At 39.7% G+C, this 14,941-nt stretch overlaps 1 protein-coding gene across 1 annotated transcript in view; it reads right to left on the bottom strand.

The window, feature by feature from the left end:
• LOC118762224 (trichohyalin-like) overlaps positions 1-14,941 on the bottom strand; it is a 236,536-nt gene that overhangs the window by 137,382 nt on the left and 84,213 nt on the right. Inside the window, exons 15-17 of the mRNA XM_036500774.1 lie at positions 5,294-5,586; positions 3,086-3,205; positions 1-52 (exon numbers count right to left, since the gene is read on the bottom strand). The exon at positions 1-52 is cut by the window's left edge and continues 79 nt beyond it. Coding sequence (XP_036356667.1) covers positions 1-52; positions 3,086-3,205; positions 5,294-5,586 — 465 coding nt within the window. The remainder of the gene's footprint in view (positions 53-3,085; positions 3,206-5,293; positions 5,587-14,941) is intronic.

Genomic DNA, 14,941 nt, shown 5'->3' with positions numbered 1-14,941 from the left:
AGGACAGTCGGCAAATTATCTGAACTTTCTAACTCAAAGCATTTTCTGTGATCTGTGAAAAGGCACAATTTTAATATTTACTAATCAATTCCATCATATTATTTGGTAAATAAAGATTAAACTTAATTATAAACCTCAGAAAATTATTTCCTTATTGGATCCTTGAGAGTAAAAACTATGTCTGGTGTAAAAAAACGAATTAAGTGCTAAGAACTGACATGGCAAAACTGAGTTAATGTCTATGTGGGGAAGGGTAATAAAAATTAATGTTAGCTTATAGTGAAGATGGCCAAATGTCTCTGAATGTCCATACTTTCAAATTTACTTAAATCTAATTAGAAAATATATATTTTTGTGACCATCATCATCATCATCGTTTAACATCCGCTTTCCATGCTAGCATGGGTTGGACGATTTTGCCTGAGGGCTGGCAAACCAGATGGCTGCACCAGGCTCCAATCTTGATCTGGCAGATTTTCTACAGCTGGATGCCCTTCCTAACACCAACCAGTCCGAGAGTGTAGTGGGTGCTTTTTACATGCCACCAGCACAGGGGCCAGTCAGGCGGTACTGGCAATGTCCTCGCTCGAATCTTTTTACACAGGTCACTGGCACAGGTGCCAGTAAGGCGACGTTGGTAACGATCACACTCGAATGGTGCCCTTTTACGTGCCACCAGCATGGAAGCCAGTTGGCTGCTCTGGCAACGATCACGCTCGGATGGTGCTCTTAGCACCCTACTAGCATGGGCACAAGTGCCAGTAAGGTAATGCTGGTAACGATGACACTTGAATGGTGCCTTTTATGTGCCACTGGCACGGAAGCCAAGGTAAATAGCTAGTATTAGCACACCAATATCCTACTGACCTCAACAGTGAAAATTTGACAAAATACATGTAAAATTTACCATTAGTAAATATAACCAGTTTCAATCAAACAGAACTGAAGCTTATAGAATTGCTAAATTTATTAGCTCTCTCACTGCAAAATTAAATCTCATGGTTATTCAAGTAATAAGGTTAAATGTCTACTAAAAGATGGAATTGGTACACATTGTCACATTGTCTGAATAAACTTGACTTATTGCAACAAAAAATCGGTTCAAAGATGACATTCCTCAACAAAAGATAGACCAGTATGTAAAACTGCTTCTGTAATTAAAGGCAAAATATATCTGTTTTCTGCAGTAAGAGCGTTAATGGACTGCAAAATTTGTGAAATATCTCTAAGTACTTGTGTTAATTTGAATAAATTATTGACAATTCTGGTTAAGTAGTATTACCAGAAAGACCTTTAACCCTTTCGTTACCAACCTGGCTGAAACCGCCTCTGGCTCTGTAGTACAAATGTCTTGTTTTCATAAGTTTTGAATTAAAATCTTCCAACAAACCTTTGTCACAATTAATGTTCCTAACACAAGCTTAATGATAACTTAAGTTATTTTACTAAATTCTTTGTTAGATTTTAAATTAATTGAAAGAAACACAGAGCATCTCAAAATAAATACAGTAACGAAAGGGTTAAGTGAACTTAAATATAGCAAGAATTTATTAAGTTCTACCATGTCTCAAATCCACCTTGTCAATTTAGCAAGACTTGACATAAACTTGCCAGGAAAAGGTATTTCAATAGTGTTATAAGAAATTTTGTGGAAGAAAATGTCAATAAAGTTAATTTCATTTGCCTCATATTTCTGCTTTGTATAAATTAGATTGTTATCTGATCATCCTGGTTCACAGGAAATAAATCATCTACAAAAGTTTGCCAGTGGTCATACCGGAGGTTATTTTCATATCTCCTTTTCCGTGCTTGCAGGAATCAGGCAGAATTTGTCGAGGTAAATTCTCCATAGCTGGATGCCCATCCTGTCGCCAGTTCACACACGTTTCCAAGCGAGTTTATATTTACCCTGGTCAGTGACATTTTCACACTAGACCGGAACTGGAAGACACCACCTGTATGATGGTGATACTTGCTTATACCTATCACACAATGTCAAGACCAGGTGATACAAACACACACACTCAGCCATACCTATCTAGTTTCACACCTACTCATATATATATTTGTCCTTTTACTTGTTTCAGTCATTTGACTGTGGCCATGCTGGAGCACCACCTCACAGTGGGACTGAACCCGAAACCATGTGGTTGGGAAGCAAGCTTCTTACCATACAGCCACTCCTGCACCTATATATATATATATATATATATTCTTTTATTTGTTTCAGTCATTTGACTGTAGCCATGCTGGACCACCATCTTTTAGTCAAAGAAATCAACCCCAGGACTTAGTCTTTGTTAGCCTAGTACTTATTCTATTGGTCTCTTTTGCCGAATCGCTAAGTTACGGAGACGTAAACACACCAACATCGGTTGTCAAGTGATGGTGGTGGAGGACAAGCACAGACACACAAACATATAACTATGTATATATATATACATATATAAATTGAGTTAAGGGTTGTAAATGCAACCCTCCATGGGATAACATATATCCAATATTTGATTGAGTATTATCCGGTAATTGATAATTGATTTAGATGTATTTCTCCATTTTCTTATCTTGTATGTATATATATATATATATATATATATATATATATATATATATATATATAAATAATGAGCGAGATAAATTGAAGATTAATTTAATTAATATCGATTTCAAACCAGTAGCCTAGCATATAAAAAATCGGAAAAAATTTTAATACGTGTGTATATTTAGGGCTAAAAAATCTGGTGTTTGTTTTAGACCTAAATATATTATATATATATATATATATATATATATATACACACAACAGGCTACTTTCAGTTTCTGTCTACCAAATCCACCCACTGGCCTTTGGTTAGCCTGAAGCTATAGTAGAAGACACTTGCCCAAGGTGCTACGCAGAGGGACTGAACCTGGAACTGTGTGGCTGGTAAGCAAGCTACTTACCACACAGCCATTCCTGCACCTATATATATGTATATAACATATTTGTATCAGTTTCTGCCAACCAAATCCACTCACAATTCTTTGATAATTCAAAAATTATTAACACTTCAGTCATCTTTCCTTTAGAATGTCATTTACTTACTTTTCGATGGCTCATCTAAATGAGCAACAAGTCGTTGCGTAGGTGTTGGTGCAGCGCGGCTCGACAGGAGAGACCTCTTAAAGAATTTCTCATGTGATTTATCCGGTTTCTTGAAAGCATCTGTTGAAATTCCATGTAAAATTTGAAAAATTCATACAATGAAGGGATTCTATGTTTGTAATTACATCAATTGGGGCAGGGAGGAGCATGAAGAACCTTTAACCTTATAAATGCTATTATTAGTCCACAAGGATTCAAAATGTTTGGTCTACATCATCATCGTTTAACGTCCGTTCTCCATGCTAGCATGGGTTGGACGGTTCGACAGGTGATCTGGGAAGCCAGATGGCTGCACCAGGCTCCAGTCTTATCTGGCAGTGTTTCTACAGCTGGATGCCCTTCCTAACGCCAACCACTCCGTGAGTGTAGTGGGTGCTTTTTACGTGCCACCCGCACAGGTGCCAGGCGAGGCTGGCAACGGCCACGGTCGGATTGGTGCATTTTACGTGCCACCGGCACAGAAGCCAGTCAAGGCGGCACTGGCTTCGGCCACGATTCGGATGGTGCTTTTTACATGCCACCGGCACGGAAGCCAGTCGAGGCGGCGCTGGCATCAGCCACGATTCGGATAGTGCTTTTTACGTATCACTAGTCCATGGGTCCTATGCAGAGCTTATCAAAGATGCACAGTTGCTGAGATAAACATCAAAACATGATTCTGAAAGAACTTCATCAATTATCTGAAAGTGTCTTTTCTCTATGAAACATTCAAAATTATTAATTCCATAAACCAAATTATAATAATAGAGTATAGAACCTCCCTTTGGCAAACAGTTGTCATATACTGACAGCTGATTAAATACTTAATTCTAGTTTCTGAAACATTAAACAAATGGGACAAAATTCCCACCGAATAGGACATGAGTCTAAAATTCCCACCGAATAGGACAGGAGTCTAAAATTCCCACCGAATAGGACAGGAGTCTAAAATTCCCACCGAATAGGACAGGAGTCTAAAATTCCCACCGAATAGGACAGGAGTCTAAAATTCCCACCGAATAGGACAGGAGTCTAAAATTCCCACCGAATAGCACAGGAGTCTAAAATTCCCACCGAATAGGACAGGAGTCTAAAATTCCCACCGAATAGGACAGGAGTCTAAAATTCCCACCGAATAGGACATGAGTCTAAAATTCCCACCGAATAGGACATGAGTCTAAAATTCCCACCGAATAGGACATGAGTCTAAAATTCCCACCGAATAGGACATGAGTCTAAAATTCCCACCGAATAGGACATGAGTCTAAAATTCCCACCGAATAGGACATGAGTCTGTCTCAGATAACTAAGCAAATACATAAACTTCACAGTGCTGTTACTACTTAAGGCAGAGAACTATATCCATAGGTGTTTAGTTATAGCTAAATATTGCTGATGAATCGACATGAAGCTATGATCTTAAAAATGCTTTACATAAGCATTGTAACATCTGGTGAATTATTCCAGTTTGATGACATGAAAGCAGATGGCATCTTTTCCTGGCTAAGCATCTCTCTATAGCAGGTAACATTCTACGGATCTAGTATTTATTTCTCCCTAAAGTTAGAGGAAGAATAAGACATTCTGCCCAGAAACGCAAGGAAATTATTGCAACAGCAAGTAGTCAATACGATTAGCCATTAACTAATCTCCCTTTAGTAATTATTTAAATTTAAAAAAAAAAAAAAATTTTAATAATTACTAAAGGGAGATTTTGGAGTACTCCGTCGGTTTCGACGATGAGGTTCCCAGCTGATACGATCAACGGAACAGCTTGCTCGTGATAATAACGTGCAAGTGGCTGAGCACTCCACAGACACGTGTACCCTTAACGTAGTTCTCGAGGAGATTCAGTGTGACACAGAGTGTGACAAGGCCGGCCCTTTGAAATACAGGTACAAGAGAAACAGGAAGAAAGAGTGAGAGAAAGTTGTAGTGAAAGAGTACAGCAGGGATCACCACCATCCCCTGCCGGAGCTTCGTGGAGCTTTAGGTGTTTTCGCTCAATAAACACTCACAATGCCCGGTCTGGGAATCGAAACCGTGATCCTCCGATCGCGAGTCCGCTGCCCTAACCACTGGGCCATTGCGCCTCCTAAAGGGAGATTAGTTAATGGTTAATCGTATTGACTACTTGCTGTTAATAATGGTTAATAAATAATTCCTTACCACTAACTAAATATCCTGGTATTTTTTTGGATTCGTAATTTGGTATACTAGGTGGTCTAGGTTTAGGACGAGGAGCAGCTTTCTTCTCAGGCTCTTGTATGTCTTCTCCCCTTTGCTGAGCTCTACGTCTCAAAAGCTTGTGGAGTTTATACATTTTAACAGGTATTGAGGATTTAGAATGAACAAGGGGTTTCCGAATCATGTCCGTAGGGTGGTGAAAGGTTACACTATCTTCATCGTAAGCATCATCGTCTAATCCCTGTTGTAAAGATCTTGCCATTAACGCTTGCTTCCTATATTAAAGAAGAAAAAAATGTGAGAGAGAATGTGTATTTTTAACAGAAATATTTTGTTTTAGAACAAATACATAAAATAGTTAAATTATTATTAATTTTTCTTTGCAATAATGAGTTAGACAGAAATTAATCTAACCTAAATACTTGAATATTATAAAAACATTCATTATTGCCAAGCAAAACACTTCATGCATTATCACAGAATTGACTAGTAAAAAGAGTAATCCAAGATTCACTCACAAATAACTAAAAAGAATTTTAGAATGTACAAAGAGAAGCTTAAAATAAGAAATGGTAATTTTTATCTGAGCAGGATAGTAAAATACAAAGCCAAAGTAATACAGGACAAGTAACACTACAATACAACAAACTGATACTAATGATATTGCCAATCCACCACCAAATAATAATGATAATGATGATAAAAGGGAGACAGAAAATTTGTTAGTAGCAACACAAGATCAGGCATTGAGGACTAAGAGGATAAAAGCTAAGATAGACAAAAAAATCAGATAGATTCCCAATGTAGATTATGTAAATCAAAAGAAGAGAGTGTTACTCATATAGTTAGCGAATGTAGTATGCTGGCACATGAAGAATACAAGAAGGCATGGCAACCCAGGGAGAATAATCCACTGGGAGTTGTGTAGAAAGCTAGGATTTGACCATACTGATATGTGGTATGAACATGAACCTAGTAAAGTGCTAGAAAATAAGAAATATAAGATGTTGTGGAATCTTAACATTCAAACAAACAGAGCAATAGAAGCTAGAAGGCCTGATTTAGTAGTGGTGGTGGCGGCAGTAGTAGTAGTAGTGGACAAAGAGAATATAAAGTGCCAGGTAATTGACTTTACAATCCCAAATGATGAAAAAGTCAAAATGTGAGGTATGGAGAAAATAAGAAAGTACCTGGCCCTAGCCATTGAGTTACAGAAAACTATGGAAAGTGAAGGTAAAATGTATCCTTGTAGCAATAGGTGCCTTAGCAACTATTCCTAAAGATTTGAACAGGTAGATCGAGGAAATGGGCATAAAACCTAGTCTAGTACACCTGGAGAAAACAGTGTTATTAGGGACAGCAAGGATACTTTGGTGGGTTCTTGGCATCTAAGATTACTTGTTGCAGCCCAATGTGAGGAATGTTTTCCAGACTGTCTAATCTGTTGTGCATAAATAAAATAATGATGATAATAATTCTTTTTAATTTTAGCTCAAGTTCAGCAATTTTGAGAGGAGTAGAAAGTCAATTACATTGACTTTGGTGCTCAACTAGTAGTTATTTTATCAAAGCCAAATGGAAGTAAAGCAAAGGTGACCTTAGTGGTATTCGAACTCAGAACATAAAGAGTCAGAAAAAGTTCCTCAAGGCATTTTGTCTAGGCATGGTAACAAGACCACAAGCTCACCACCTCAGTATTGAAAGAAAAGGAAAATAATACTGATAATAATGATAATCCTCTCTGCTATAAGGTACAAGACCTGAAATTTACAAGGAGAGGATAGATGATTACATCAGCCCCAATTATTAACTGGTACTTATTTTACCATTCCCAAAATAATGAAATGCAAAGTTAACCTCAGTGGAATTTGAACTCAGAATGTAAAGATAGACAAAATACCAGTAAGCATTTTGTCCAGCATGCTAATGATTCTGCCAGTTCACTATCTTCATAATGATGATAATGATTATAATAATAATAATAATAATATCTTCTGGGATTTTCCAATCAACACTAACAGAACGATCTAGGCTAATTGACCAGACATAATTATTAAAGACGAGGAAGAAAATAGGCTAATAGATATGAGTGTTCCCACTGATAAAAATATATCTGTAAAGGAATTTAACAAATGAAGTAAATGTAAGGACATGGAAATTGAAATACAAAAGATGTGGCATCTTAAGGCAAGAACTGTTCCTGTTATCGTAGGTGCCCTAGGTATGATAAAAAAGGGATGTCGGAAGTATCTAGATAACATCCCAGGAGAATCATGTCTCAGAGAAATCCAAAAGATTGTGCTGACAAATACTACTCACATTCTTTGAAAAACTCTATCAATTTAAATGCCTGTACTACACAGACATTTAAATGAAGATATTTTGCTACTGCCCCTGCCACTTCCCCGCCCCAAGCTTTCAGTCATTCTGTAATATCTCTTATCCTTCATTCACCCTAGGATGCTGGGTGTGTCTTGATAAGTGCTTGTAACAAGCATGCAGACTAAAAGCAAATAACAATAATGATGATGACGATAATGATGATGACGATGATGATGACAATGATGATGATGATAACGATGATGATGACAATGATGATGATGACGATGATGACGATAATGATGACGACGACAATGATGACAATGACGATGATGATGACGACGACGATGACGATGGTAATGACGACGATGATGATGACGACGACGACGACGATGACAACGACGACGATGACAATGATGACGACGACAATGGTAATAACAGGAACAGTGATGTGAACCCAAGTTAAGGATAGCAGTAACAAGAAATGAATTGAAGCAAAAGAAGAAAAAAAAAACTGCAAAGATGCAACTTATGCAAATTGAAGAGAGACTAAAGAGAAATCGACCACACTACAGAGAGAGACTTGGTAAAATTAAAAGAAAGACAGGAATATCTCAAGAGAATAATGGTAACCCGTTCACAATATAAAATCAGTCTTATTCCTGTAAGCCATACTTTCAAAAAAACAAAAAGGCAAAAGCTGGATATGGATTTGGAAAAGATGAGCAAATCAATCAGCGAATAAGTATGGATGCTGGAAATTATTTGGTAGAAATGAAAGGCAATGGGACACATTGGTAATGGGGAAGCACTCCGTCGGTTACGACGACGAGGGTTCCGGTTGATCCGAATCAACGGAACAGCCTGCTCGTGAAATTAACGTGTAAGTGGCTGAGCACTCCACAGACACGTGTACCCTTAACGTAGTTCTCGGGGATATTCAGCGTGACACAGAGAGTGACAAGGCCGGCCCTTTGAAATACAGGTACAACAGAAACAGGAAGTAAGAGTGAGAGAAAGTTGTGGTGAAAGAGTACAGCAGGAATCACCACCACCCCCTGCCGGAGCATCGTGGAGCTTTTTAGGTGTTTTCGCTCAATAAACACTCACAACGCCCGGTCTGGGAATCAAAACCGCGATCCTATGACCGCGAGTCCGCTGCCCTAACCACTGGGCCATTGCGCCTCCACACATTGGTAAACAGTGTAAGAGTATTTAGGGAAGACATAAGAATGGAACTAACGGCTATGATGTCCTTGCCAAGAAAATGGAAATTATAAGAACACAAGTAATCAAAAGACATAGAGATACAGGGAAAATATCAACCATTATATGAATTTGTGATAGAAGAGGCTCGAATCCACTTAATATCAACAGGCCCTGCCCTATTTAACATTGTCCCAAGGGAGATCAAAGAGGAAAAGGATCCCATCAACTTTAAACAGAGTCTGGATAGATTCCTTCAAAAAGTACCAGATAAGCCACCGATAATTGGATACAACTCACCCAACAAGAACTCACTACTTGAACAAAACTTGACTCAAACAGGATTCGAATAATCCTATCGGGTGGTGCTATTAAGTTAGACATGGCCTGGACCAATCTTTGGTCGAAACATATCTAAGTTATAAGGAAGGAAATGACACTGGAACTGTACAAAACTTTGAGATATGGCAAAATTGCCTTAACTATACACAAGCAATTGCATAAAATATGCAGTGTAGAACACCCAGGAAGGTGGTACGACCGTGGAACCATGAAACTTGTTGAAAATGAACAGGTAAATGTTTCATGGACATGAAAATTCAGATAAAGAATTGGAATATTCAAATACAGAATATCATTGTACTTAGAGAAAGATACTAGTGCTTGTAAGAAAATAGACATCACCTGCCCACTGGATACTGGGATATAAAAGGAAAAGAAAATGGATAATTAAATAAATTCCAGGACCTAAAGTGGTAACCAAAAAAGGTTTTGCAACTACAGACAATTAAATAAGAATCCTTTTAGAATGGGTTAATAGATACAGCATTTGAAAATATCACCAAATGATCTTCTGTGATCAGAGTAACCATTAATTTTGTAACACTGCAGAAAGTGTGTCTCCTTAGTAGAGTTAAACATTCTGGATGTTTGCAGACATAGGATGGGACAAGGCTCAGCAAACGGAGCCAACAGATTCGGTATTGCTATGTAAATACTAATACTAATTATCTCTCTATATATAAACGGCAGTTTGTCTGTGTGTGTTTCTGTGTGTCTGTTAGGTTGTACCCTCACCCTGACCACGGCTTTCAACCGATTCTGATGAAACTTGACACACACATAGCCCAATGTCATAATTCAAAACTAACGCAGCGAAAATTTTGAAAAGTTCCCCCAGTTCTGAAAAAAATCGATAAATTCGACATGGGGTCGAGAATCAGAAACACAAACCACAGACTGTCTAGGGGACGCAACTCGACCTTTTTAACTAAAAAAAAATTTACCATCATTTTTTTTCCATTTTTTGGCTATAACTCTCTAAAACTGCTTTATAGTTATTTCCCTTACAAACCCGAGCAACGCCGGGCGATACTGCTAGTTATTATTAAAGCAGTGAGTTGGCAGAATCGTTAGCACTCCAGACAAACCACTTTGAGATTTACATTCTGAGTTTAAATTCCAACCAAATGAACTTTGCCTTTCATCCTTTTGGGTTCTATAAAATAAGTACCACTCGAGCACTGGAGTCGATGTAATTGACTGGCCCTCAACCTCAAAATTCGAGGTCTTGTGCCTATAGTAGAGAGGAATATTATTATTGCTATTATATTTTACTTCTCAGAACTCTGTCCTACTTGTTCCAGTTAATTCTGTGAGAGCAGACAGCAACCTCTTTCTCTCTTTCTCTTTTACTTGTTTCAGTCATTTGACTGCGGCCATGCTGGAGCACCGCCTTTAATCGAGCAAATCGACCCCGGGACTTATTCTTTGTAAGCCCAGTACTTATTCTATCGGTCTCTTTTTTTGCCGAACCGCTAAGTGACGGGGACGTAAACACACCAGCATCGGTTGTCAAGCGATGCTAGGGGGACAAACAGACACACAAACACACACATATATATATATACATATATACGACAGGCTTCTTTCAGTTTCCGTCTACCAAATCCACTCACAAGGCATTGGTCGGCCTGGGGCTATAGCAGAAGACACTTGCCCAAGATGCCACGCAGTGGGACTGAACTCGGAACCATGTGGTTGGTTAGCAAGCTACTTACCACACAGCCATTCCTGCGAAGCTCTCACAGAATCACTTAGTCTCTTTCCACGAATTATAAGACTGGGTACCTAGATGTTAGGCACTGTGAAAGATACTCAACACCCAAGCGCCAATCTCAATCATCATCATCATCATTGTTCGACCGTGGTCGAGACAATGGAATTTACCATGCTACGCCAGACCTCACGGTCCATCATGGCATTACGGAGGTCCTGTTGCTGGATGCCTGTATCCCTGGAGATTACACCAGGGTAGGAGAGTGTGCGCCCTCTGGTATCACAAGCAGATGGCTTCCAGAGGAGAAGAGTAGAAATTGCCTCGTTTTCAGCTCTACAACAATGTCCAGAAAACTGGACTCTCCTACCTTTCACAAGAGATGACACAGGTGGTAGTTTCCCATATATTTGCATTTTGGTTGGATGGCGCTTCCACGAGATTTTGAGCTCTCATAAGGAGGCGAGTGTAGGTTCCATCCAACCACCTCTCAAGCTTCTTTGATAACGTCCAGGTTTCTGAGCCACATAGTAGAATTGGTTCGACTGTGGCTTTGAAGATTTCAATCTCAAAATCTTTGCTATCCCCAACAGAGCAGATTTTGTGCAAGCTCTACCCTCTTGCCAATACCAATTTCTTCAACACATTTCTCAAAATTAGTTGTTAGTGCTCCAAGTGTCCCTGCAACAACTATGATGGTCGTTACTCTTTTCGTTGCCCACATTCTTGCAATTTCATCTTTTAGTAACTTGTATTTCTCCACCTTTTCCAGGTTTTTGTTACCTATGCATGCATCCTCAGGTACAGCAATACCTGTAATCTTAGTTTCCTTCTCCCTTTTATTCACTCTGATAATGTCTGGTCTTTGAGCATCTATGAGAAAGTCACATTGGATTGTAAAATCCCACAAGGTCTTATATTCATTATTCTCAGTGACACATTCTGATTCATGTTCGTACCATTTCCATGTTCTTCCAAGACTGTACTTCTTACACAATCTCCAGCGAGCAAACTTAGCCGCATTATCGTTCTTCCTTTTATATTCCTTTAGGCCGGTTTGCTACACTCACTCACAACATGTGATATTGTTTCAATTTTGCTGCTACACATCCTACAAAGGGATGATTCACTGCTCATATCAATTTGAAACTTGGTATAATCAGTTTTCCTCCTTCTTCTTCTTATTATTATTAATATTACCTATTTCTTTACTATCCACAAGGGGCTAAACATAGAGGGGACAAACAAGGACAGACAAATGGATTAAGTCAATTACATCGACCCCAGTGCGAAACTGGTACTTTGTTTATCGACCCTGAAAGGATGAAAGGCAAAGTCAACCTCAGCGGAATTTGAACTCAGAACGTAACGACAGACGAAATACCACTAAGCATTTCGCCCGGTACACTAACGTTTCTGCCAGATCACCACCTATTATTAATTATTATTATTATTATATTATTTCAAAAAGTCGGCTGGATCATTAACAAGTCAAACAAAATGCTTAATGGGATTCTGAGTCCAATATAAAAGGTGGTGAGCTGGCAGAATCGTTAGCACGCCAGGTGAAATGCGTAGCCATATTTCGTCTGCCGCTACGTTCTGAGTTCAAATTCCGCCGAGGTCGACTTTGCCTTTCATCCTTTCGGGGTCGATAAATCAAGTACCAGTTACGCACTGTGGTTGATGTAATCGACTTAATCCGTTTGTCTGTCCTTGTTTGTCCTCTCTGTGGGTAGTAAAGAAATAGGCATTCTGAGTTCAAATCCTGCTTAAATCAACTTTGCCCTTCAATGTCAATAAGATAAAATATCAGTCAAATATGGGGGTCAATGTAATCAGCTAAATTCCATCCTCAAAAAGTAACGGCCTTGTACCAAAGATTGAAACAATTATCATTATTATTATTATTATTATTATTATGCACAGGGCCACAAATTGGAAGGGAATATTTATTGTATTAAATTGACTTCATAGCTGGAGTTAACCCTCTCAGACCTGGCCCACTGTGTCTAACTTTTTCCTCCATTTGGGCCCTGAGCAAAAAAAAATTATAATTGCAAGTTATAATTATAATTGCGGAGGAGTGGCTGTGTGGTAAGTAGCTTGCTAACCAACCACATGGTTCCGGGTTCAGTCCCACTGCATGCACCTTGGGCAAGTGTCTTCTACTATAGCCTCGGGCCGACCAATGCCTTGTGAGTGGATTTGGTAGACGGAAACTGAAAGAAGCCTGTTGTATATATGTATATATATATATGTGTATGTGTGTGTGTGTGCGCGTCTGTGTTTGTCCCCCTAGCATTGCTTGACAACTGATGCTGGTGTGTTTACGTCCCTGTCACTTAGCTGTTCGGCAAAAGAGACCGATAGAATAAGTACTGGGCTTACAAAGAATAAGTCCTGGGGTCGATTTGCTCAACTAAAGGCGGTGCTCCAGCATGGCCGCAGTCAAATGACTGAAACAAGTAAAAGAGTAAAAGAGAGATTTAGTTTAAGAGTAATGATTGCAGGCAAACTAATGGACGGAATCGGCTGCATCTTCTATTTTTCTACGTGTGTCATTCATTACTGCTTTACCAGGAATGTGGCAGCAATGATGCTTAACCTATTCCTGCTATAGTATGAACATGGCATCATCATCATCATCGTTTAACGTCCGTTTTCCATGCTAGCATGGGTTGGATGGTTCGACTGGGGTCTGGGAAGTCAGGGGCTGCACCAGGCTCCAGTCTGATCTGGCAGTGTTTCTACAGCTGGATGCCTTCCTAATGCCAACCACTCCATGAATGTAGTGGGTGCTTTTTACGTGCCACCGGCACAGGTACCAGGCAGGGCTGGCAAAGGCCACGATCGGTTGGTGCTTTTTACGTGCCACTAGCATGGAAGCCAGTCAAGGTGGCGCTGGCATCGACCACGTACAGATGGTGCTTTTTATGTGCCACCGGCACAGGTGCCAGGGGAGGCTGGCAACCAGCCACGATCAGTTGGTACTTTTTACATGCCACCAGCACAGATGCCAGGGGAGGCTAGCAAACAGCCACGATCGGTTGGTGCTTTTTATGTGCCACCAGCACAGGTGCCAGGGGAGGCTGGCAACCGGCCATGATCGGTTGGCGCTTTTTACGTGCCACCGGCACAGGTGCCAGGGGAGGCTGGCAAATGGCCACATTTGGATGGTGCTGTTTACGTGCCAACAGCACAGGGATCCCATCTACAATTTCCATTGATTTTTGATGTTGATATACTTGACTCTATAGGTTTCCTCAAGCACAGCAGGTCATGTCAGAGTTAATTAACCAACATTGCAATTTCTGTCTGTGCTAACCTTTGTGATATTTCCAGTGATACTATTTTGTCTTCTATTGCTGATCTTTCTGTCTCTCATTTGCCTTGACAAATTTTAAAGGCAAAGAGTGAACCCCAGGGGAATTTGAGCACAGAATGTAGGGAGCTAGAAGAAATACTGGAAAGCATTTTTCCAAAGGCTTTAATGGTTCAGCCAATGCAGAATCCATTCTAATAGTTTCTAATTTAGTCACAAGGCCAGCAATTTAGGAAGGATGGACTAAATTGATACCATTGTACCCAGCGCTTTATTTTATTAACACCAAAACAAGGAAAGGCTAATTTGATCATCATCATCATCATCATCGTTTAGCGTCCATTTTCCATGCTAGCATGGGTTGGACGGTCTTGACAGAATTCGAACTCAGAACAAAAAAAGCCAAAAGAAATACTTCAAGGTATTTTTTCTGGCACTAACTCTTCTGCAAATCTACCCACTTCGTATTAATAATAATAATGGTTTCAAATTTTGGCACAAGGCCAGGAATTTTGGGGGAGGGGTCGCCTTACTGGCACTTGTGCCCATGTTAGTAGGGTGCCAAGAGCATCATCCAAGCGTGATCATTGTCAGAGCAGCCAGCTGGCTTCCATGCCGATGGCACGTAAAAGGGCACCATTTGAGCGTGATCGTTACCAACGTCACCTTACTGGCACCTGTGCCGGTGACATGTGTAAAAAGATTCGAGCGAGGTCATTGCCAG

This window comes from Octopus sinensis, linkage group LG2 (genome assembly GCF_006345805.1).
Source record: "Octopus sinensis linkage group LG2, ASM634580v1, whole genome shotgun sequence".
In the NCBI taxonomy this organism is placed as follows: domain Eukaryota; kingdom Metazoa; phylum Mollusca; class Cephalopoda; order Octopoda; family Octopodidae; genus Octopus; species Octopus sinensis.
Note: the sequence above shows the minus strand (reverse complement) of the source record. Positions and strands in the feature narration are given on the sequence as shown.